Here is a 26,420-nt window from a genome sequence, read left to right on the forward strand (position 1 = left end):
AATGTGTGATTGCAGTTTTTGAGAGGCACAGGCAACCCTCTCCAATATTGTGTGTGTGTGTGTGTGCGCGCACGCACATTAATAGCTCTTAAAACAATGTAAAGGGCTACAAATATGATAATTTACACTAACCAGCAGATGAGTTGTGGATTATTGAATTATGCAAGATGATGATTAAGGTAGCAGACAATAGAAGATGCATTGAAATGTGTTACTTGCTTTTTAACTTTAACCAAGGCTGTGCCATTTTTAAATTAATATGTTGGTGTCCTCTAAAATGCCCTGTAACTTTGGCCCAATTTCTTCTCTGAATTAGCACCACAATGAATCAAAAAGGTATTTTTATCTCCTAAATGTTTTGTTTGGAACTTTGGCAAGGCCCACAAGTTTCAGATGTTTCACTTTCCTTTATAAAGAATTACTGGATTTGAAAATTCACTAAATAAAATTAGCACTGTTCTGCTATAAAGTAAGCACCTAAGTGTCTCATTCTTTAAACATAGCGAAGTGTTTGCATTAACTGTATCTTGTACTTTTAAATCAGAAATTAGCTGTCAAAATGTAATTATGCAATGACACCTGTTGTATGAAATATGGGTCTAATCCTGTTTCTAACATTTGGTTAGATCAGGAGCAATTTAATTGGTGGTACAGCGAGAATTTGTTAGTAGGTCAAGGTTTTAGTGCTACTTGAGCTTCAGATCTCCTTCCGTTCGATCCCTCACATCCCCATGGGTCAAGTAGCTCATGCTTGAAACTAGAGACTTTAGTGAAGCAGGTTGGACTAAGGGCACAACACACACGTTAATAGTCTGAGCTCACACAGCTGCTAAGAACTGGTCCTTAGGGTGAATCTAAGCACCATTTTGTCTCTAAATCCGGAGAAGTGATTGCTCTCAATACCAGATTTTCTAATATTATTGCAAATAGGCCTTAACCTCAACTCGTTTACATGATGCAATATTACACACAACTGGTGTCAAGTAGCTACAGCTGCTATTCCCAGTGTAACTCCAGAGGTGAGCCAAGATGGGAAGTGGTAACAATGGACTTACACAAATACTGTACTGCAAGTGATATGTTTGAATTTGTAACAACAAAAAAGGAAGGAGAAAAGATCAAAGTTTGTACAAAGATCCCATAGCGCTGCAGCATGCCACATGATGGATTTCTTAGATCAGTTAGTGGTCTGAGTAAGAGCTTCAAAAGTGTGACATAAGAGCCCAACATCCACTTAAAAATCACTTTTCTTTGGAAAAAGAACTTGGGCTCTGAAGCCATGTAAGCACCTCAGGAGAAATTTGCTCTTGATCTTTGGGGTCCATATAAATCCAATGGAAGGTATTACAATGCTGAAATGAACAGGTTAGCTTTTCGTAAAAACAAGGCTGCTGTGCACCGTTCTTGTCGAACCAGAATCACTTGGTGTTTGGGAGGAGAAATTCCTAGTGTGCTGTACACTAGCTGAATTTCAGATTGAGTTCAGTAATACTGCTTGTAATGCATGTTTGCGTGTATAGTTATAAGTGTGTGCGTGCGTGCGTGCGCGCGCGCGCGCACACACACACACATAATTAAAAATGGGTTTATGCTTTATCAGAGTGCATGAGAAGTAAATTAATGACATTGCTTCCTTCTTTCCTTCACTCCCACACCCTATAAACAACGTATTAACTACCAGCTTTGTGTCAGATTCTGATTTATATCAATTTTTAGCTGAGTAGCAACTCAACCTTGGATTCTGGATGGTGTTTCTGAAAGACTTATGGAATACAGTTAATGGTCAGGGGGAGCCCAAGGAGATGTCTGACTCGCCAAAGATAAGGCTCAGATAAGCAAGCTAGCATTTCAAGCCAGGTCTCATGGCAAAACGATACGGGCTGGGAGCTCTGCTTGTCTGTACTTTAAGCCTGTTAATTACAGGTCATTTCTCAGTGCTGCTTGGATGTGTTTCTGCTGAAATGTGAGTCATCTTCCCACTAACACTTCTGCAGCATCAGGCCTTTTTGTATTTTGAAACATCTCTATGCTAACCTTTGCCAAACTATCTTTAATGTAACTGCTATTAGCTCACTTCAGGCTATGTCAAGGTCACTCAGCTAAATATAGTGTAATAATTAATTAAGCTGTGTATAAAACAGCCTGTGAATTTTCTAATTTAAAGAGGGGGGTGGGAGTATTATGCCTTTCCCAATTTTTGCATACCAGCTCCTACAATTGCTGCACTCTCTCAGATTCCCACAAGCAACTTCACTGGCAGCGTTTAAGAATTTGAGTGATTATGCTTTGATTGAACAAAAATACAGCTGCGTGAAACCTCTTTTTCTGGCGAACTCTTCAGGACAGTTTGGTTTTTCTGTTTTTGCAGCCACCTTTTGTCAGTGGTTTTGTTTAAGCTGTAATGAGCTGAATAGCGTGTGGTCTTCCTGCCCTCCACTGGATGGAATTAGAACTGCTAGACTTGGTATCTGTGCCCGATACTGCGAACGGCGAGTGCTGATTCTCCTTTCAGCAGGCGTTTGTGACCTTTCTGCTGCCAGGGAAGTTCCTAGTTGCCCCAGGGCGCAGTACAGCCCTCACTTGAACACATTCGGACGTAGCCACGGGTTACAAACTTCCAAACTAATAACTTGGAGTTGTGGGGCCATGGTCTTCTTGTGTGTAGGATTTTGAGGTAGCAGACCTCAGGTAAGAGCTTCCTGCAGAGTTGTGTGACTTATCTGACAAACCTTGTGATTTTGCACCCCCCAAAATTGTTTCTTTGTTTTTGTTTTAATTGCCTTTCAGGATCTGCCCAAGTCTCGGCAAAACTTTTTCACAGTAAAACCCCCAAAATAAATATTGAGGGAATAATTTTTATTTTAATTTCCAGTTATTTCTCAATTAAAATATATATATAAAAAATATTTTAAAACCGCATCCAATGAAGAAAATCATTGCTTCTAAATCCAGCAGAGGTTATCCTGATCACTGTATGCAGCATGAACTGTCAGGCATAGGAGGTTTCTGGACAGGGTGAAAGCAACTTGAACCTTTTATACAGGGCTTGCTCTTCTGGCCTGAGTGACGCCTTACTCCGTGAATAGCCCCATTTGATTTCTGCATGGTTACACGTGGGAGAATTGGACACTGAGGGCACATCCCCACAAGTGGGAATGTGCATTTCCACAAGGACAAGTAGCAGCGGCACACCCTGTCCTTGGGGACCGCCCATGCCAGGCGGGCTCTAGTGTGTGGCAGGCTTCTCCAGGTGGGGTAGGGGGAGGCTGGGGCCAGCTACTGTGCTGGTCCCAGCAGTCCAGTCTGTCCTGGGGGCCTCGGGAACCTGCAGCGCTCCTGCACTGGTGAGCCTGGTGTCTCTTTTTCTTTCTGTCTCTTTCTTTCTGTCTCATTTGAGAGCGTGTGGGGTACAAAGATCAAAGAGGGGGTGAGTCCATTACAATTCAGACTTAGTTCATCCATATGTTTGGATATGTGAAAGACATCAATGGTAACCCGTTTGATATCTCTTATGGCCATTGCTTTGTTAATCTGACACTTGGTTGAATCTGAATAACAATGGCACTCATTCAGACTCCAGTGTTAGGAAAAAGTCATTAACTTGGGTTTTATTAAGTTGTTACATACAAGCCACCTGTGTACTTAGCACAGCTGCGGTTAACAGAGTAGGGAGTAATTCTGAGCTGACTTATTTTTAGCATCTAGGTTGATGCCTAATGAAAGGTATGTACACTACTGTGTACTGAAGATGCTGGTTATGGAATGAGGTATTCTCATCACTCCCAGTTGTGGGTACCATGTCCAGAATAAAAAGCTAAAGGCATATATGCTGGGCGTTTGATCTGGATTTTGTCTAAATGCCCTTTCAGCCACATCTGTCCTTAACCACCTGCAGACTGTCCTGGTGAATAGGATGAGCTGCCAGGGTTATTATGAAGTTGACCTGGGTACTCCAGAAGTGAGAGACGAGATCAAAAGGAGCCCTTTACATATCTATACCAAGGATCTGATCTAGTCTAGTAGGCCCAAAGTATATTTAAGAGTCTTTAATTAGTGTAGTCATGTAATTAGAAGCTTTGCTTCACATCTGCTTTACCTACAGCAGAGAACATCTTCATGGGAGAGTCTCATCTTTTTAAAGACCTCTTGACAATGTTTAGTTGACTGTTCTTTAATTTACAATTTATGCCAAAGTCATGAGCCCACATAATTAATGAGGGGGCTCTGCAGACACACCTGCTCCTTAATGTTTATCTAATTGGTGCCTGTCTCCCTCCTTTTCTGGGAGTTTCACTCTCTCCAAAGGCCATTTATTTTCTTTTGATCTGGCATTTTCTTTTTGCCATCCAGAGACAAATCAGAGCTATGTTGTGACCTCCTAGCCCTATTAAGCAGCACACTTCATCATTTGCCTGGGCAGCAATCCCAATACACCCAAATTTTGAAAACAGTTTTTTTATTTTGCCTATCTTGTTAGAGGAGAGGGACAGGAGATGGACACGGTAGAAGCTGGCTCAGTAACTGGATATCACAGTTGATTGTCTTGCACTAGGAACTTCTTTCCAAAAATTCCCTGGCTTTGATTTTCTTCTGTTTACAACAAAGCTAATTTAATTTCCTAGACAGTGGCTACTCCCTTTATGACTGTAATCACAAATCCAATAATGAGCGAGTTGAGAAGGCAATCTCATTTGTATTAAAATGCATTTAAGGCTCAGCACTGAGAGGATCAACGGTGTATTGCTTTGCTAGACCTTTTATGCCAGGTGGTAGCAAATATAGTTCATCTCGGTGCCATATGTGCTGTCCAGGTCAACTTTAGCTGAAAGCAGACTTGAACACTGATCTCTACGTCAATCCCCTAACCTGCCTTCAAGTAAAACATGACTGTCCTTTTGAGCGGAGCACCTGGTTATCCTGGAGAGACAGCATCTAGTGAACTACAGTATTTGGATAGATGACATGGAATAAAGTGTAAACAACAGTATTAAAATCTTGAGCTGCTTTATTGGCTGAGTTTTTAAAATAATGAATACCTGCAGTAGACCACCTTGGTTTGAGCCTTTGACCATCTATGATTTGAGTCGTAGATCTATAGCTCTGAAGAACAGCCTGATTTTTTTTTTCCGCTTTTCCCGTGTTTTCATTTAGGGATCCCAAAGCATTAAACCTTCCAACCCAATATGCAAGTACCAGAGATGGTCAAATAACAGTACTGCTGTAAGGAAGAAGTATCACTTAACTCAACACTGAAGAGGTGGCGTTCCATAAACAATTAGACAAACATTGCCTGGAAAAGAATTTATTGACTAAAAATGCTTGCTGCTTGTGTTCATAGAATTATTTCCCTTATCGGCCAACGTCAGTTTTATCCCCATTTTGCAGCAGGTTAAGTGACTTACCCAAGGTCACATGGGGAGTCGGTTGCAGTAACACACTAACTGGGTGGCACTACATGACAGAGCAGGACTTTGAATCACTGAGATTAATATACATCTGACTGGGAGATAAAGGTGAAATAGGATTTAGCCCAAAGTGTCACTTATGTAACTGAGTTACTGCACTTTTGGGCACGTAGTATTTGGATTCCTAGTTGCCCTTGCATAGCTGCGCTTACCCTGCGCTTCCCTTCTGAGCATGCGTGGAAGGGTGCACTACGGCTGCGTAGAGCCCAGGGAAGAATAGCATCTGCTGAGTACACAGCTACACCCCAAAACTTCATTCACCAAAGAATACACAATTACTGGATTTGAAAGACTAGAACCAGGACCATTGCACCTTCTAGCCTGACAGCCTAGTAGTTAGAGCGAGAGACCTTTATCCTATGCCCCCTCATTCAGAGGAGGTTTAATCTTGCACATATGATTTCCCAGAAAAGCCGTTTAGCCACGAGTCCAGAAAGTGCTCTGGCCCCTGGGCAGCCAGGAGGGGGAATGTAACCCAGAGGCCATGGGGCTCAGTGAATGGATGCTGCCCTGAAAGGGAGGGAGCACTGGCTTTTTGCTGTGGGCCCCTAATGGCTTTTCTGTACTTTGCACTTTAGTACTTCATTGGATAAACAGCAGTGGGATAGCTCCTGCCCCATTGGGACCAGGGTCTGTTTTTCAGAAAAGCCTGAGTATTTATCTCTCTGCAAAATGGGTACACTTGAAGTGCCAAATTGAGTACCTGAAGATGGCCCTTGGCTTTAAAATATAGAGGTCTTGGTGCAAAGGCTTCTAAAAGTCTGGAGGTTTTCTTTGCATTACTTTAATTTAACTTCTCTTCTTTCTGCACCACCATGGAGGTCTCCCCCACACACGGCCATTGACGCAGTGCTCTGAAACTCATCTGGCTTAGCACTCATCAGCAAACTGGTTCCCATTCAGCAACCAAGTAAAAGCAGTTCAGTACTGAGGACACGATGCCAGGAGCACAGCTAAGACCCACAGGGGGAAGTGCTGTTGGATAAATGAAATGGCTGGTCTGCAAATCAGTCTATTTATTCTCCAGTGTGTTCAGCCCGGGGTGGGGGTGCGCATCTGCTTCCCTCCATCAGCACCTAGTCCCCGGAAAGAAAATGGTCTGTAGCAGACCTGTCACATGGTTGCCACTTGCTGCCAGTCCTCTTCAGGGCTCTTAACCTTGCACGAGGTGTTGCACAACTCCTCCATAGCAGTTTGCCTAATTCTGCAGTGGGGTGGGTTTTTGTATCTTTTCTATTATGGAGGCTGCAAAAGTGGGTGTGGGGAATGGAGAGGACTGTTTTCATTTGCATTTACAGAGACTAATTGTGAGAGGAACGTGGTGGGGGAGGGAGGAAGGACGAGGGCTGCTAAGGGTGGCCCGTCCTCTGCCAGCCCAGCGCTGAATAGTGCACGGCGGTTGAAACAACATGGCTAGGGGAGACAGGAATCTCCTGCTGGAGACGGAAACAAAAGCGACTCAGCCTGACAGGAACTTGGTGTCAAATGCTCATGTTTCCAGAAAGCCGCTCTGCACATGGTGGACCATGCAGCATTGTTCCTGGCCATTCATGCTGCTCCTTGAGGAAACTTGCTCCTTTGCATATGTCTTGTTCCTTGTTCTGAGGTTTACTTTCCCCAGAACTGAAGTCGACAACGCAAAAAGAGGACTCCCAGGGGCATTGCAGGAGGTGTAGAGCATGGCACAAAATCCATTGTCTTCCAGCTCTAGCAAATCTGAGCTTGTACGGCTTGAATACTGGATGCTGGACACTTGTTTTACTCAAAGGCTCTGCCTAATGTTTGTTCCTAGCGTTTAAAAATACGCACTCCCTGAGGATAGACGAAACAACGTGCACACAGTGAAGTGTGTCCTTGGCCAGGATCAGTCGCTAACCACCACTGTAGAAGTTAATGCATCTTTGTGAACAGAAAAGGGACTCTGCTTTTACTGGGACGTGAATCTCTAATCCTTTCCTTAAAGCCAAAGCATTGGATGACTGGGCTTTATTAGGGGAAACTTGTCAATGTAGTAAAAAATGCAGTCCCTGTGCAAGTGTTTTGAGCCACTTCAATAGTTGCATAACAAAGGGTTGCGTTATCTTGTACAACTTGCTACCTGGTTGTCTTGTGTCAGCTCTTTTTGTCTCTGTGCCAGGCACACCAATTAGTATGCGTTTAGTTTGTGTTCATAGCAAATACAGAAAGGGCTCTCAAGTGGTTCTAGCTTGTTTTCATTTATGAAGTGTATCAGTGAGGCAATACATGTGTTTTGTTCTTTTTATGGTGTCTGCTCACACTTACACAGTACCCAGTTGTGTTAAGTCAGGGCTGTCCAACTGGTGAATGATTAAGTGCAGGCTGTGGGCTCCTGCCTGCCCCCCCTCGCCCTCCCACCCCTCACCCCATTGCTCTGGTTGCAGTGCTTGGGGTCACTGGCTCAGGGAAGTGTAACGGGGAAGGCCTGGGGAGCTTGCTGCCTATCTGCTTGCACCAGCCAGGGGACTTGGGTGGGGGCTTGTGCTGCTGGCATGATGGGAGGATTCGCCCATTTGGGGGGGCAGGAGGAGAAGTATCGCCTGATGAAAGAGGATGGATCTGGTAGCTCCACTCTTTCTTCTAACCTGGGAAAAAAAAATTTTCCCCCTAATTTTAAAATACCGAGTTATGGTGTGTTTAAAAAAATAAAAATAAAAAAATGGTAGAGATGTAGCTTGAATTAAATCAGCCAGGGCACGGTGGTTGGGTTTGTCTGGTTGTTTCTTTCCCCCTCCCCATGCTATAGACTGAGTGGAGAGGAAGTATGGTTGACTATCTTAACTGAATGCTGTAGTGTGCATAACTGTCCTCTCAACTCTTGTCAGGAGGGGATGGCTACTAGGGGCAAGATGAATGTTATAGCTGCTCTGCCCAGCCTACAAGAAGTGTTGGAGCTTACTGTGATGATACGTTTGGCCTGCCCTAGTAGCGTTGTGCCCAGCTCCTCATCACATATGCCTGTAGCAGTACAGGCATAATATGGCTTTGTGTGGTGATACCGACCTGGCTAAAGCCTGACTCTTTTTCTTCCTCTTAAAGTCCAGTTCCCACCAGTGCCATCCTTGTTGAACTTGTTGAGCAATCTCCCTGGAGTTGCTGCACTTGTAAAAATGCCATGAACAATAAGGAGGCTACCTAACTAATACACAGGAGTGAGTGACCCAGACTTGGGTGCAGTATACTCTCTGGACTCTTCACAAGAGTTTGCCTTTTTTACCCTCTTGTATTTTCAGGTACCTCTTGATCCTGTACATAAAAGTAAAATTGAGGTAGTGCTGAGGTGTAGGATGCCAAAGAAACTTCTTTAAGGATAGTCGCCACAGACCGATCAGTTCCCTTGTGGAAGACCGGGCATTGGATTCCTAAGAACTGGTCTAAAGGGGCAAACCCAGTAAACAGGACTCTATGAACCAAACTGAAGTAGCTGTAGAAATGTTTCCTCCTAAAAGCAATTATTGGGGGGGGGGGGGGGGATGAAGATAGGCCAGATGCCCCTCTTCAGCATTCAACCTACAGTGGACCTAATGAGGAGACCTGGGGGCAGATCTTCAGCAGCACTTGAATAACCAGGAGTCTTTACCTTTTAACTCTGTACTTAGCTCATGCTATCCCAAACTCCCAAGTCAATAGGATGCCCTGCATTGGGAAACCTTTTTCTTAAATGCATCCCCTTTTATAAAAGGACTGATTTGTTGTAAGATAAGTACCCTCTGCAGGGACCATGGGAAGGAGGGAACTGAGACAATATAGGCAAATTGTTGATGCCTGGGTTTTAACTTCCATCTGAAAGGCATCACAGCCAACAGCATAGTGCTGTGCTAAGATTTGAGGAAACAAATTAGTCAATGGGGGAGCAGTTTGGGAACAAGAGGTCTTTACTTTGGGTTTGATTCATTTTTGAAAGAATGAGTAACACTTGAGCTAATGACCTGCTGCTTGTCGAATACTTCCCCCTAAAGCTGCTTATTGTTGAATCTTAACAAAAATTCTTACGGGTGCTCTTGTTTCTCTTAGGCTCCCTGCCGATGTGTTTGAGATGCTGCCACTAGCAGAAGAGGCAAATTTAAAACCCACAGCTTCATAATCTGTTAAATTTGCTGCAATTCTGGATAATTTGGCAATCTGCTGCTTGCAGCCATTTTTTCCTATTGCTGACTGAGGAGAAGTGTAAATGAGCTGTAATTGGACTGTGAGGCTGTCTCATTTGGGGATTTAATCATATGAGATAAAACTTCATTTGGTTCAATCTGTCAAAACAAGTCTGAGTGTGGAGGAAAGGAAGAGAAGAATTTCAGAAGGGTTTTTTTTTCCTGCCAGAGATCTGGTATTTAGCTATGTCAATGAGGCTACATAGGCACTTCTCTATAGCTTAGAAGTAGACTATACCACACCGACACCTTCATATTGACATGAATCCATCTATGGAGTTATGGTGGTAGTGGTAAACTGTGTTCCTAATCACAATTATGCTGATATAAAACCTGCATGTAAACTAGGCTTTTGCTGCACGCCTCTGGAAACCGATCTTCCATTGTACATTCACATACTGGCATGCCCTTAACTTAGTCTTCGATGAGAGCAGATCATCACAAGACTGCTAATGCTTCTTTCTGCCTATGTAATGCAAAGAATGGATGCTAACAACATCATTATCGTAGGATTAACTAGGCTAGAAGCAATGGTGGCAAAGAGTTTTATATCTTTATAGGACAGCTGTAAATAAAAAAGGCAGTCTACCTCCCATGGATGCCAACAAGAGGGACATTGTGGGTTTTCTGTCTTTGCTTTTTGATCTAAAAGGGTAATAAGGATTGAGCCCCCAAATAGCATGGGCTATCTTTACTACCTATGCATCCCTGTTCTACAGAGGCTGCTTTTCCCCAGTACTTACTGCAAGCAGTAAGTAGTGTCTTAGATTTCCAGCAGCTACACATTTTTAAATGTTCCTTAATCTATTCTCTAAACCGTTTCTAAGCCAGGCTTTCCTTCCTTAAGCCTGTGATAGCCAGGCTTATTTTCACAGGTTTGTTTCCAGGTTTGTTTTACTGCAGTTTAAACAGATGAGAAATCAAGACTTTTTTGGGGGGTGGGGGGAGGTGGACTGTTGATTGTCACCATTGGATCAGTCCATGTTTTGCTGTTCTTTGGTTTCAGTTTTTCTCCATGGTTCTTGTGAGATAGCAGCTGGAGAGGTGAACCCTTCCCTGCATTGAGCAACATCTCCTTGTGAAATAGATGTCGAACTGGTTATTTCAGGGTTCATGATTATGCTCAAAGAACCAGGCTACTTATGTAATAATGGAAATGTGAAGAATGGCTAAGTCCTTGTTTAACAGAAGGAGGCTGCATTACAGTACCATATAACACACAGCATTATTAGGTTTACTTCTGATTGTATCTGAAGCCACAGGGCAATGGAGGAACTCTCCATAAGACTACTGCACTGTAATCATAGTATTGATGAAGGTGGGGAGCAAGGGAGTAAAGTTGTCCTTAGGTTTGTTATTACATACAGATTTTTTTTTTTGGAGGGGGGTTGTGATTCAGACATCTGCCTCTGGGACAAAACCTCCTTTTCCAACAGACTCCAGTTTGCTATTTAGCTCAGTCGTGTTTCCAGCTGGGTTTAGAAGAGTTGTTCTCCCCCTTTCCCCCTCCTCCCCCCCCCCACAACCCCAACCATCATCTGTTTTTGTTTTTTGTTTTTTCCAGAAATCTCCTCTCCTAGAAATAAAGTCAAACATTTATTTTCAGGAAATGAAGACTCATGACTCCTGTCACATGACTTGATCAGTGGGCAGCAAAACCTGATCATGATGAGAAGTATTCTGAATAACTCATCCATAAACAGCAATTAGCTTTTAATCCAAGCATTACCCCTGTCCCCTTTGCTCCCCTCCCACCCCCACCAGGAACAGGAACTTGTGGTCTTTGTTAAGTGAAACAGCAACTTGGGGCTCCCCGCAAAGAATGAAAGGAAGCTGGAGTTGACCAAAAGGAGTAAGATGCTCATTTCGGCTCCACCCCCTTGCTGCACTCAAAAGCCTTTTGCTTTCAGTGCAAAGCGCCATTGAAGTATCAGGACAATGGAGACCAAATCCTTCTTGGGGAGAGGGGAGGGGGAGGAACTGGCAAATGCATGTTTTATTACTTTACTGGCTTTCCATCTTTCCCTCCCGCCCAAAAAGCAGAAAGAAACCATCTAGCGAGCTTCTCTGTAGATAATGCAATCACTTTCTTGGAACCTCACTAATGGGATTATAATTATTATTGCAGATGAACTGAAGTGAACAGAATATTTACCACTTCATCTTAAATTATTGTAAATCCCTCCAAAGCAGCCCTTTGATATGTAAAGTGCTCCCCCCCACTCACCCTACCCCTCCCGGCAAATGAAGATCATTATTTAGTGGAAGTTCAGAGCTTTTAAATATGACTCAGAACAGTGAGGCGCTCCGGTGTTTATGTAAAAAGAAAGCTCTGCATAATGAGCCAGCAGAGGCAACTAATATCTTGACTGGCTCCAGCAAGGCAGGTGGTTAAAGGGAGGAGGAAAATTTCCTGGCTGAGCAGTTATAATGTCTCATTCCATTGAAGCTGCTGCTGGAAAGTGTGAGAAGAACCAACAGACAGAGGAAGCTTCCCATGTCTTGTCCCATCGTAGTTCAGTACGCAGTGGTCCTGACTCGGCATGGGTTTAGAGCCTGTCACCAGACTGCAGCAAGTGTTAATGCTCCTGTATCACAATGGTTCTGTTTCCTGCCTACTTTGCTAACAAGATGGTGCAAGGCAGTGGAGAATCAGACCACCAAGAGGTTCCTCCACCTCCATATTTCCCTTAAGGGCATAGGTGTGTCTGCACTGCAGCATGTGGTCAGATGAAATCTCTGAACTGCTTTGCAGTGACAGCTTATTTTTATTGGATGTCATGTAACAGATTAGCTGGAGACCACGAATGAGAGAAGTGATGACCTGGTTAGGGCTTCGAGGAGAATCCAAAGGTGGGAGTGTGTTCTCCATTGCTCCCCTGACCTTGAAGCCCTGTGAGAAGGGGCTTTCTTCTGGGGGTTTGCCTCTTCCTAAATTATGACAAATGTGTTGTTCTATTGAAATCATGGACACTTGTACTGAGGCCTTCGTTCATCCTCTGTGCTTGTCAAGCCACTGCTCTTCTGAAGATGGTTTAGGGGTGTCTCTTTCTTTCTATCTTCAGAAGAGGTTAGCAGCCCTTTCAGGCTGAGCTGGAGGCCTCCAGGTTCTAGAAGGGGAAAAGTGGTTGAGTGGGCGAAGGCTACTTAGCCAGCCACTCCTAGCTGCACAGGTAAGCCCCATCTATTCATCTCATTCTCTCCTTTCATCTTTCACTCTGACTTCAAGTTTTAAAGGGGAAAAAAAGAGAATGCACTAAATTACCCATGAACTCTTGCAAAATCCCCAAAGTTGTGAACTTAATTAACATGGTTTTGGTGCATTTGGGGGCTAGTTTGTGGGTGAACTCTGCATTGTATGTCAGATTTTTCAGAGTCAGTAATGCTGTGTACGTCTTGGTTCAGAAAGTGTTTGACGGGGGGAGGCCTCATCTAGTGGAACTGCAGGTCCTGGGTTCTAGTCACTATGTGACTTAGTCGAGCCATTTCTCCTCCCTGTGCCTCACTTTCCCTGCCAAGGGGAAGTTTTTGTTTGTTTGTTTTCCCCTTCTCTAGGTTTCAATGAGATTCGAAACAAATCCTGGCTCTTGGGCCAGAAATGATTCATACAGTGGCACCCAGACCGTATACCTATGAATGTCTTGAGCTTGGGTACAGTCTCTTCCTCAGTTTACACAAAAATCCTGGACAGGGCATTGCATCTTCTTCCATTTCCCTGACGCATGGGGGAGAACTGGCAGAGGTGTTTGTTGGAGGGAGAAATAATCTCAGTTACAGGCCCAATTTATTTTTTCCCCCTCCCTCTGAAGTTCATTAAGTCCCATCATCTGTTTTGTGTAGGTTACAGGGTATGCATTTGATGGAGCTGTATTGAGTTACACCCATTTCAAAAAGGCCGAGGTTGGTTCACAGTAATTCATTTTATTGTTGTATAATTTGCCAACCCAAACAATGGGCTCTCACTTGAGATGAAGGCACACAAGCTGTACATCCAGTCGGTAATAAAAGATGAGAAGCAGTATTGCTACTGTAAGGGTCCTTATGCTGTGTTTTAAGGAGGGGTGCTATCCTAACCCAGAGTTGGTATTACTTGAAAAATATATATGAAAAACCATATTGCAATCTCAACCCAAAGCCAAACTTAAGCAGGTTTCTCATCTCCTCCCCCTCTCCATCTGCCACCACAAGAACATGGAACGAAAGCCAAGTGGTAATTTCAAAGGCAGTTGACCTTGGTGCTGATGGCGGCCTCCGTGATGCAATTAAAACGCTTTATTACTTTAACATTCTTTCACTGGGCCTGTCAGAGGCTTGCTTTAAAATAGTATTTCTTCCAGATTTCTGGGATTTGATTATTTTATTATCAAGCTGGAGAAAAGAGCAGCCGTTAAAACTTCAAACATCTTTTTGAGTGGCTAACTAAATAATGAATGTTATTTGGGGTGGGGGGGTTGTTTTTTGGGTTTGTTTTTTTTTAATGTAGGTTCCTTTTCAGCAACTGATGGTGGGTGAGAGTGAAACTTTTCTCACAGACTTGAAAAATCTGGCTCTGCATACCAGTCCTTGTTTCCCTTGCTTTGGATCTTTTCTTAGGTATTGAAAGAGCTTCACTTGCGTATGATGGCATAGACAAGCAATACATGATCTGAGCTGTGTGCCAACAGTTTAACCTTTTTAATAAATAGCCTTTTATGATGACCGCTAGTAAATGTTATGTTACACCCTTATGGGAAGGGACAGGAACTGAACATGAAGCACTTTAAAATCCTTTCTAATGCCCCATGCCCTAGTGAAGCTATCCATAGACATGGTTTTTTCAAACATGGCTAAGAACTGTACCTGGGAGGATTGGACCCAGACACATTTCCAGAAAGGCTGAGTGACACTAAAGCAAGCTGTGATCAAGTACTTTTCAGTGACTTTAAGCTCTTCTGGCTGTGCCCCTTCTCCGGCCTTGCCATCTACACCGGTTAGTGACGGAGGGTGAGAGCCTACAATGTCTCATCATCCGCTCCTGTGGGAACCAGTGCAAGTCCAAAGGCACCATGTGGGATGGGGTCTCAGCTTGCAAGTCATTGTGGAAGCAAAATAAAAATTAATGCATTATAGATGGCAAAGGACTTATGTGCAAAAAGGATGCAGCGAGTAAAAACAGATTCTTTCTACTAAAGACAAAAGACTGCATAAAGCTGCCTTACTGCTTTATTTTTTGGCTTCCCAGACTTACCAGGCGCCGTTATGGGGCTGCAAGCTGGCTTTTTTTAATCTGGCCCTCAGCTGTACTGATAACCATTGTAAATTTTCTCCTCCTTCCTGTCAGCAGCCTGCTATCTTGGAGATGAGGAACAACTGGTTATCACCCTGGCAAAGTGGATGAAATGTACAGCATGGCTGCTTGGTGCTATCCTTCTCTTACAGTGACTCCAACTTTTCCAGGGGCACCAGGCTTAGCTCTTCTGGGCTAAATTTAACTCCTGATGTCCCCTGTCCCTCAATGTTTTTCTTTTCTTGAAAAATTATCAGTGGAGGGAGGGAGAGGTGAACTCATTTGCATTTCCAATAAATGAAGATTATTTTGAATGGGAATCTGCAGTATGAGTGGATGAGTTTCCTTGTTGCCTCCAATAAAGCAGTGGGAGAGCTAGACTATTATCCAACTACCCCCTTTCCCAGCAATTCCAAAGAGTGGGGTGGGGGGAGTCCTGTAGAAGCAGCTGAGGTGTTGCAGGCTCTCACCCTCAATCATGAACCAGTGTGGATGTCAAGACCAGAGAAAGGGGACAAGCAGAAGTGTGTTACAGGAAAAGATGCCGCTAAGTTTTTAGGACTTCCTGTTACTGGAGCAGTATCTGAGTACTTTCCACAGGAAATAGCAGACTGTCAGGGTCTGCTTCTGCAGCAAAACCCAGGTTTCTTTCTTTAAACAACTGCATTTTCTTTTGAGTACATTTGGCAGAATTGGTTTTGCAAGCTCCATATGGACATTGGACTGAGAGGCACATGGATCTGGATTACAGGTCTCAGCTTCAACAACTTGACCCGCAGCCAATCAGTTTGTTTAATTCGTCATATCCCTTTTCTTCTGTTTCTTATTCCCAGGGAAGTGTTGGGAACAACATCTAGAAATACAATACAAAAGACAATTTTCCTAGCATGTGCAGCCAGACCCAAAGTAGGCAAAGCCATGAATTTAAGAATGTGGTTTCCTGCCCAGCTCTATAGGTTCTCATAAGCATCCAGGTATTTAAGTGCTTTTTAGAGTGTTTTGAAGTTAAAATACTATAAATACAACTATGGCTGGTGTCTTGCCCCTCTGTGATGTATAAGGAAGTTGATGCCCATGGACAAATTGACAGAAGGGATGATTGACCCAAGATCGCATGAGATGGAGTTGGAATTGGTAGTCAGAGTTCTTGGAGCTTTGTCTATTGCTCAGGCCACAAGACCAGAGCTGCAAGATGCAGTCTGAGGCTGCTCCATGGTTGGTTGCCATAGGAGACTCAGACCATCCAATTCTAAAAATCAGTATTGTACCAAAAACACCACTTCAGTTCATAAGCACTGTAGGCCATAAGCAAAGATCATGATTTTTTTTTAAATCTGTCCTTGTTTTGGGGGTAACTTTCAGTAACAGTAAGAATTTGGTAAAAGGTGTAGAACTAAAAACAATAACGGGTGCACCATACTGGGTAATGTCTGTTGGTTGGCTCTATCTTTAGTAGTGGATGCAATAAAGGGAAAGGGTTCAGAGCTATTTCTAAATCCCCATTATGCACTTGGACCTGTGGATAAGCTAGAATAGCCTGGATGTTTCTCTAGCATGATAATGAACAACTGGAAAAGATGCCCCCAAGACCAGTCACTGAGGGATAAAACAGCACATATACCTGCTCCAACGTGCCCCAGTGTGTCTTCCTCTGCCAGAGCTTCAGTGATGCATAGGGTCTGGATCATTCAGATCTGTATTCACTGGAGCTTCCTCAACTCCCTAAAATACTTCAAGGCAGTTAATTTCTGCTTGAAGAGCTCCTTCCAGGTGGCATAAATAGTACCTCCTGCCCTTTGGATAAAAGCATATACAGGTAGGAAAACAGGTGTGGGACTAAATTTGCAAAGGGACTTGGACATTGGGATTCTTAACTGTAGGCATCTAACTGCCTCTTCAGCGTGCCTTAAGCCCCTCCGCAGGTCTAGCCTGCGGTGCCTCACGCCAGTTTTATGAGCAGCAGGAAATGGTGAAAATGGCTGCTTAATAAAAGTTCAGCTGGGCAATTTCACGTGGGTCTGGGGAATCTCTTAACTTAAAATCTGTTTTGCTGTGGGTGTTATTGAAAGGTTTCCAGATAGGGTTCCTGACCATAAGAACCACTAGGGTCATAATGCTGTGATTTATATAATCTATGCTCTGTGTTTAGTGATTTGGGTTCTGTATGCTACCAGCATTTTAAAATGTGTTTTTTCAGTTGGGTTCGACTGTCCACCCATCTTCCTCTACCCTAGCACGCATGCAAACTTTCTTGCATGCATGTCTCTTCATAGAATAGACCAATGATACTCAGAATGCCCTGGCACCCTGGGGTGCCTTGAGATCCTTTCAGGAGGGCTGTGGATGCCACACAATATTAGCATTATTAGCTGTGCAAACACAGTTCACATGATAAACCCAAAGGGCATTTATATATGTGCTCCGGGAGTTGTGGGGAGAGGGGGTGCCGCTCCCAGAGCCACTCTAATTAAAGCAGCCTGAGCATCTCCTGTAGCAACATCCCTGCACTTCAAAAGGGTGGCAGGGGTGAGGAGGCCGGAGATATCTAAAACTCGTCAAAAAAGCATTAGATAAAGCGCCTTTGCTACCATTTTGAAGCATGAGGACACTGAAATATGATAGGTGGTACAGTCACCTTCCCTGGTGATCTTCAAAAGACAACTGGATGCACATTTTGCTGGGGTCATCTGATCTCGGCAGTCTTTCCTGCCCTAGAGCAGGGTGGCTGGACCTGATGATCGCGGGAGGCTGCTGGAGCTGCTCTGACACGCTGGATTACAGCGTGCTGGAACAGCCTCCTGGCTCATGTATAGGCACCCAAAGATTTCAAGTAGGAATCCATAACGTCAAAAACATGCTGATCTATTGTGATCTTCCCGAGTTCTTTGCAACAGAAGAATTGCTCTTATCTTTCTGCAGTCAACAACCCAAATGACAGCTAAGAGCTGGCACATTCTGGGGGTGCCTTGAGTCTTTCCAGGGGTGCCTTAATTCTAAAAACTTTGTGAACCATTGCAATAAGCCCATGGCAATCCCTTCACCAGGTCTAACATAATCCTGCTCCATCACTGCAGCTCAGTCAAGGTTGCCTTGCAAGTCTTAGGAGGCTTTTGTCTGCCGTGCAAACATAGGTCTGCTGTACCTGCACACTTGTTACAAATGAATAACAAATCAACAGTTTGTAAACCCCAACTCGTGTGTGTCCCCCCCCCCGGCCCTCTCAATATTCTTTATTGAGAAGTGTCAACAGATTAGCTCAGAGTCCCTCTGTGCAGACAAAAAGCTGCCACAAAGGGCATTAGGCTTCAGGGATCGGATTACCATGTGGCCACCTGTCATTCTGACTTCTTGTAAATTTATCTCTCCGAGTCCCTTTTTCACATTAGAGAAGTTTTATGTTTAAAAAAAAAACCAAAAAAACAAACCAACCCCTCCCTAAAAATCCCCTGCTTCCAAAACTGCAGCATTTTAACATTTATTTTAGCTTGCCTTCTTAATAAAGATTTTGGGACTGCAAAGAGCTTGGGGATTAGAACTGTTTGAATAAAGAGAGCCTTTATTACATTAGTCTAAGTGGTTAATAGGTAAAGTAGGCCAATCCATCTTTAAGCTAAGCCTATCATTTCACCCACGATGGGTGCAAGCTTTGAAGTAAAATTCATTAAAGGAAAAGCTTTTCCTCTGTTTCCCTTGACATGTTAATAGCTCAGAGTTAGGAGCTCTTCTCCACTTGCAGAAAATTCTTAGCTCTGCTCTTCTGAAGCAACCCTATTGCATTGTTGAGAAGCTATTCCACAGGAGCTAGACGGAGCAGATCTACAGCTAATGTAAACTATTGTGTTTGGGGGGGGTGGGGATTGGCTTTTTAAAAAAGTCTTGTATACGGTTGTTTGGTTGTACATGTCAACACCATGACCAAACATTTCACAAAGCACTTCACTAACAGTTAACCACTCAGTTCACTGCACCCCCTTCTGTTTCCTCCCAACTCGCCCCTACCCCATATCACACCCCAACGCAACACCAAACCCTCCCCTTTCCCTTCCCTGTCCTCATTCGTGGAGTTGCAAATCTTCAGCTGTTTTTGTGCTTGTATCATGAAACATCATATGCCATCTCTTCCAGGTCTCTTGCCTCTTTCTCCTTCATCTTTCTCCATTCTTCAGAAGTACAATTGCAATTTGTTCACCCCTAGTCATAAGCAGTCCAGTGTAAATTATTGTACTTCAGTGGGAGTCAGTGGACCTAGCCAAACTTCCCTTTACAGTCTCACCTGTTGCATTCAGTGCAGAATCCTTCTTTCCAAGGGATGGCCAGGTAACGGTGGCTTCTGAAAGCTTCCTCTGAAACTTATGAATCTAGTCTCCAAACCAAGATGAGGATTTCAAGGGTAGCAAAAGGAATTAGGCACTTGGTTCCCTTGGCCTAACTTTCCTTTCTGCTTCAGTCTCCCCCTGTATTGGCAACTTGTCCAGAGCCCTAGAGTTGCAGGTTGCACAAAACTGAAGACTGAAGATACCCAAATCTCTAATGTGAACATAACCCCTACAGAATGGTGGATCAAGCTGAAGCATTGCGGCCTGGACCCTTTTAACCTTTGTGGGCATATAACTGTGTACACGAGTTGGGGAGTAGTTAAAACAGAGCATTGGCCACTTCAACCTGAATGGGACGTTGGATCAATAGTAGTGGGACAAAATCAATACATCCTTTAGCTCTGATGGGATCTAGTCTGATATCATCTGTGTGTCTCTGGCAGTGCTGCAGTTGACAGCTTTCCAACCTGTGTCCTGCTTTCTTGTCACAAACGTGTCTCCTACTTTTGGTTTGCTCTTGCCATCTCTGCAGCTCTGGAAGCAGATCCTTTTAGGCTATGTACAGACAGTCAAAAAACTCAAGGCTGAATTGATTCAATTTTTGCAGGTTAGTTTAAGTTGCATATATTGAACTGATAAGCAAGTGAACAGACATTCACTTGTGATTCTGGAAATGCAGCCATGTACCTGCAGTGGCCCAGGCCAGAATCCTGGGGTGCTCAAGCATGCCTCCCTGCTCAGCTGGAGCAGACAGCTTGGGCCAAGGCTAGTTCACTCACCTTGTAAGTGCAGGGGGGAGGGTTGCAGGGGAGGTGCAAAGCATCCTGGGATGCTGGGGGATTGCAAGTTAACTTGAATCCGGAGGGGGTCTGGGACACAGTCAAACCAATTTAACCTAAATCAGTTAAGTCTGATACTACATCCACCCAGGTTTATCTTAAACCAGTTTCGACCATTTTGAAAGCAGTTTACGTGCGCTAAACTTCTGGTGTGTTACAGATTTCAACTGGTTTCCCATCACTTATACCAGTTTATATGTAACTTCTGTCCCTGGCCTTAGAGCCATGCAACTGTCTAAAACGTGAAATAACTTGCATTGAAGGTTTTTAGGACAAATGTCAGTGCATTGAGAAATTGGACTCTGTGCCATGCTCACACCCATTTGCCCTTTGGTTCACTTGTAAGTCCAGCAGTTTGCTTACAAGCCATTATTATTTAAGATAGGTATCAACAATTTCTCCATCTATGAACATCTCAGGCCTGTAACTTTGTTTCCAGTATCCAGTTGTCAGCAAACCAACTAATCTTTCTGGGAAAATATTGAAAACCATGGTGCAGCTTTCAGTTAGAGAAGGGGCAAAAATGAAATTGGGCATGGATCCTGACTTTTCTGAAGCAGGAGGCTGTTGTGACAGCAATATCTAATCTCTAGTCTCAACAGGCCATGATATCCAAACACACTTGAGCCATGTACAAGCCATAAGACAGCTTTAAAGTAAGATAAACTAATATACTTGCTGTGATTCCTAGTGGTGGGACTCTGGGGTTAAGACAACTATTACAAAACAGTGCCTTGGTATTCTAAGAAAATCTTTTTTTGCTTTGGATTTAGGCCCTGGTAATGCACCTCTTGAGAAGCCTTCATTTATTCTTGCTGGTCTTTTTGCTTATAATGGCTATTATAGAGGCTGGAATATCACATTTCTCTCTTTGCTGGCTCTATTCATCACCACTGGAAAAGACTTCTGATCTTGAAATGCAGAGAAATTAGCAATGCAAGTCTATTTTACTGTTGTCTTTGTTATTGTGCCAGCATTTCTGCAGGAAAGTTCATAGCTCTAGAAAGAGCATCTTTTTGCAGAAAGCCAGTGAAGGCCCAGTAGGGGGAGCTCAGATGACTTTGCTTTTGAGACTCCTTCCCTCAACAGGGGACTGCTGGGTGGAAGGCATTGAGACTAATCCTGCAAAGAACTGAGCGCCCACATATCTTGCTGAAACAAAGTGGAGTTAAGGACTCAGTGACAGTATGCAAATGCGAGTTCTGGCTATTTTGTGAGTGTGCTGGTAATGGTTTCAGTATATTTTGGACAATACTATTTTTTTTTTTTTTTTTTAAACTGGGAATCCAGTAGACCTGTTGGGAGAAATAACTATTATAGTCTACAGTGAACACCTCGCTACTAGCATCCTGAAGAGATGCAGATTAAATAATTTTACCAGCTATGTGTCCTTCCTAATAGTTATTTGTTTTGGAGTTCTCCAAAGTAGAATCGAGTCCTCAGTCAATGTTCTTGACACTTTATTTTAAAACTACAATAGGCAGAGCACTCACTTCCAGTTCGGACTGCCATAAATAAAATGGAAATTGGCTTCTACCTACTTCCCCACTGCACATAGTTTCAGAGTCCCATGCACCATCATTATTTAACCATCACTAGTTTCCCATCTTCTCGAAGGACTGGAGCAGGCCCTGGGGAGGAAGTGAGCTCGAGATCTAGAACCTGGGCAGACTAGCTAGATTTTCCACACCCTTGCTACCAATTTGCTTCAACTTGAGCATCTCTCCTAAACGCAGCAACGGGAGCACGTTCAGGGAAAGAACAGGTGGATCCTATGCTGTTGGTCCAGTGGTGCTCAATCTTTTGATATGACAATCCAGATGAGTGGGGCAGGCAGGTCTGTGGGCAAAACTTGGCACTGTGTGTTAGGACTGGGCTCTGGAGCCCAGCACCACCCCTTCCTTGCCCTGTGCTCTGTGATTTGGTCCCCAGGGACTGGCATTGCTCCCTCCCACCCCAACATGCCAGAATTGGCCTCCTGGGGCCTAGCATCACCCCCCTCCCATGCCAGCACATTGGGATAGGTTCCTGGGGGCCCAATGCCAGTCCCCCTCATGTCAGGATCGGGGCCTGGCTCCACCCCACACCCAGCCCTGCACACAGGGATTGGGCACCAGACCCAATGTGCAGGGCTTGGGGTTCCCTATGGGTCCAGAAACTTAGTGGGTGGGCCCACATATCCAGACCCGTGGGGGCCTCCAAGGGCCAGGTGATGTGGGCTGGGGGTTGAGCACCTGAGCATCCCTGCTTTAATCTTCTGAGATGAAACGAACATGTTAAAACCCAGTCTGGACAGCGACAGGCAGCCAGTGCAGGTTGCAGGGCTTGGATTAATCTTAGAAAGGGAGATGCTGGTTAATGAGTAGTCTGTCGAAAGCTGCAGCTGCTCTAGTTACATTTAACAGCGGCTCTCAGTACTGTTGTTGATTTGCGCCCTTCTTTGTTCACCTTGTGTGATTCACCAAACCGCAGAACAGCCGATCCAGAAAAGTACTGCTGTTTCTCCAAGACTTCTTTTGGCCTTGGAGTAAACTGGTTTCTAACTGGAAACTCCCTCACCTTTATCTGGCAGTATCTGGGGTAGCCACTTCATTGGTAAAATGTGCTGTGTTTGCCCTGAAGCTTTTGAAGTTTGGCCTTTGCTGTGGGAGAAGTATAGGTCTTTCAGAGAGAAGTCTGCTTCCACAAGTGGCCTGGTTATGAGTGCCACTGTATTCACTTAAATATGGATTTTGTGACACTTCCAGTGACCTGCTACATGCCTGCCCTTTATACCAGCCTATGCAAAGCTGGCATGAAGGCCTTTACCATGCTCATGCAAGGTACAAAGGCCGCCAGCCCTCTCTGTTGTCTTGATGTTGGCCATTTCATACCTTGTTTTAAGGGGAGTGGGTTTTCTGGATGGTAAATGTTGTCTATAGTGGAAGTGGCAGGTGGATCTGAAAGGCCATGTTCTAGCTATGATGCATCAACGCTTCAGTTGAATAGATGCAATACAGTGGAAGGCATGCGAGGAATGCTGTGATGTATTTTGAATAGGCCTGTTTTTCAGTAATAGCATTGAGTTCTTGATGCAACATATTGTGATACAGAAGTGAACAATATCAAACACTGACTTAGTGTCCCAGAGGTGCAGTGGAGAGGGCATCAACTGAATTTTCTACAGGTTATTTAGGTAATTATCATGGGAGCTGGAGGAAAGGAAATAAGAGGTGCCAGAGTAATCTTAAATTAGCTCATAATTCAGTAAATAAATATAGTGGGGCTGGTGCTGGCAAATCAGGGTGGGGGGTGTGCACATGCACAACATTTGTTGCACACTTCTAGCATTTTACTTGCGGAGTGTAGTCTCCCACTGAAAGAAGGAAGAAAGTTGGGGGAAGGGGGACAGGGTGAGGACAGGAAGGAAAATTAGATTTACCTTTTTGTACCTGATAACTATGTAGGCAGGCAAGGTTCCTGCCTATGTCCTTAGACCAACATGGCTACAACCAAAAATCCTCATAACTATATAAGCATTTTAGGCTGAATGCCTCTTCTCTGCACCACAGCTTTAGCAGATATTTTTTCCAACATATGTTGTTGAGCTGATATAGTTTCGAGACCTCAGCTATTTCACAGCTTATGGAGGCAGACTAACATTATATGCATAGAAGGAACCAAATAAAGTATAAATCACTACTGTGGTGTGGGCATTGGGAATCTAATATCAGGCCCTGTAAGCAAGTCAAAATGACAGTGTGCTAGTAGCAGGTGTTATATAAAGGTTTACGCTGCAAGGGAACCAGTTATCTGCCCTTCCTAATCAACATGTGTTTGTTTGGCAGAGACTTGATGCCCAGGACCCTGGACGGGCAGATCACCATGGAGAAAACCCCCAGCTACTTCGTCACCAAGGAGGCACCCGCTCGTATCTCCGCCATGTCAAAGGGCACCAAGCTCATCGTAGTCGTAAGGGACCCTGTAACCAGAGCCATATCTGATTACACACAGACTCTTTCTAAGAAGCCTGACATCCCCACCTTCGAGAGCCTGACCTTCAAAAACAGGACTACGGGACTGATCGACACCTCGTGGAGCGCCATCCAGATTGGCATCTATGCCAAGCACCTGGAGAACTGGCTCCTGTACTTCCCCATCGGGCAGATCCTCTTTGTCAGCGGGGAGCGGCTGATCAGCGACCCTGCTGGGGAGCTGGGCAGGGTCCAGGACTTCCTGGGCCTCAAGAGGATCATCACAGACAAACACTTCTACTTCAACAAAACCAAGGGTTTTCCGTGCCTGAAAAAGGCTGAAGGCAGCAGCAAACCCCACTGCCTGGGGAAGACGAAAGGCAGGCCCCACCCCGAGATAGACCAGGAGGTGGTGCAGAGACTGCGGGACTTCTACCGGCCTTTCAACATGAAGTTCTACCAGATGACTGGGCACGACTTCGGCTGGGACTGAGGCTGATGCAGTCGCTCACCTCTGTAATTACCCGTGTGGCACGGTTTGCTTATATAAAGAGATATATGTATGTAAAATGTACAGAAATCTATTTTATAATAATTTATTTTTAATTCTTAAGCAATTAATTCACTAAGCTGCCTAACCACACTGGCTAGAATGTTAGCCCATAACCTGTTTAACATTCCACGGTATTTTATTCTAATGTCTTTTTATTTGGCTGTAATTGGTGCTTCCATTTTTCCTAAATAAAATTTAGTATTTAAATAAGGGGATGGGAGGAGGGGGGCGGGAAAAAGCACAACTTTATTTTTGTTACGGGTATTAGGCCTTTATAAATGCTCTCATCTTACAACTCCTAAGTCTGTTCCACTAGTGTTCTGTTTCCCCACCCCTACCACACACACTCTTCTGCATTAGATCTCTTTTTGGTTAGCCATGTTCCTTTGGGCCATCAGAATAATCCTGGGTTAGGGAGAGGTTACACTACTTTGGAACAGAGTTGTACCTAACATTGCAGCTACTTTACAGGAGAGGTGTGATGTGCAAAACCCATCATTATTCAATATTTCTTGTCCCAAGCTGTATAGCTGCTAGTGCTGAGAGTCTGCTGCTTTTTTTTCATTTTTTTGTTTTAGTGTTCTCCATAGGCTTTGCTTGGTGCAAAAGCTTCACTTATGGAAAGGAGCAGCCTCTGTCCAAGAGGAGAGCAGGTTCATCAGTCTTTCAGTTTTATTTTAATGGGGAGGATTACTCCCTCATGCACCATACGCCATGTGCCCATCTAGAACACGTTTCTGGAAACTCTATGCATTTCTTTCCTAAACTTAATCTTGTCCTTGGTAAAGAGATGACATGCTTATTGCTGATCTGAACTACTCAAGAATAAATGAATCTCCCACTCATGTGCATATGCACATATAGTGGAGAACCCATTCTAAAAAGCACTAGTCTAGTATGCAAGCAGAGCAATCTGCTTAGATGCACCAAAGAAATCAATAGAACTACAGGAGCCATTTCAGGGGGACGGGAGGGAGGGAGGGTGGGATCAGTCTCAGTGCTCATTAGTGGCAAAGAGATAAAGTAAGGCCCTGCTGCCACTTACTGTAATTGGAGATCTGAGTGGGTCACCAGTGGAATTAGAGTGGGCCCTCAGTTTTGTCCCTGTTGGATGTTGATTTGTCTACATCACTCTTCGGTGTAACCTCTTAGCCAAAGGCCCATTCTCAAGGGACTGCTGCTAAAGTAGGAGAAGGTGATCCCAGGCAAGGTTCAGAGGAATCCATAGAACCATGCAGGGAAATGTATACACTACTTGCTGCCTACCATTGCTGCTGGACTCGTTCATGGCAGTTACTTTTCCAGGAATTTGGGGTTAAGAGACCCAGAATCAAACACCAGTGAACTGATGATAGCGCTGTTCTTACTCAGAGAAGTAACTGCTCTGTTCTGCTGGATAGTGAGGATAAAATAAGAACCCAGTTTTTGCTCTTTTTGCTGAATGCCTTCTGAGGACATGAGCTTTCCAGATCCAGGTTTCTACTCTCCCAGTTTCTGGTGCCAGTCAGGAATGGAAACAAAAATGTTGAAATGCACTAGAACAGCTGCTTTTGCAGAATTTCCAGCCCATGCAGAAGTAGCTAGTGAGAGGGAATCCTTTTCTAAGGAGAGTTCTGGCCAAGTTTTGCAGACTCAGGTGTTCTGGATAATCTTCCTACATTTTCAGTGTCTTTGCTGAGCTGAAGCCCACTTGTCTTTAATGGACCTTTCAGTCACGTAGTGATTGCAGAAAAGTCTTGCAATTGCAGAAAAGAATAAAAGCAAAGCTGTGCCATCATTACTGTGCAGCTACAGGGTAAATGCACACATATATATATTTCTATAGTTTCTAACACGGAGCATAGGTTTCATTCAGTAAGTTG

General features: G+C 44.1%; 1 protein-coding gene across 1 annotated transcript in view; it reads left to right on the plus strand.

Moving 5' to 3' along the window:
- The window catches only part of LOC102370656 (heparan sulfate glucosamine 3-O-sulfotransferase 3B1), a 40,887-nt gene extending 15,367 nt beyond the window's left edge, over nt 1–25,520 (plus strand). The window contains exon 2 of the mRNA XM_014522942.2: nt 23,880–25,520. Coding sequence (XP_014378428.2) covers nt 23,880–24,498 — 619 coding nt within the window. The 3' untranslated portion in view covers nt 24,499–25,520. The remainder of the gene's footprint in view (nt 1–23,879) is intronic.
- Nucleotides 25,521–26,420: the final 900 nt, after the last annotated feature.

This window comes from Alligator sinensis, unplaced genomic scaffold (genome assembly GCF_000455745.1).
Source record: "Alligator sinensis unplaced genomic scaffold, ASM45574v1 scaffold584_1, whole genome shotgun sequence".
Taxonomy (NCBI): Eukaryota; Metazoa; Chordata; order Crocodylia; family Alligatoridae; genus Alligator; species Alligator sinensis.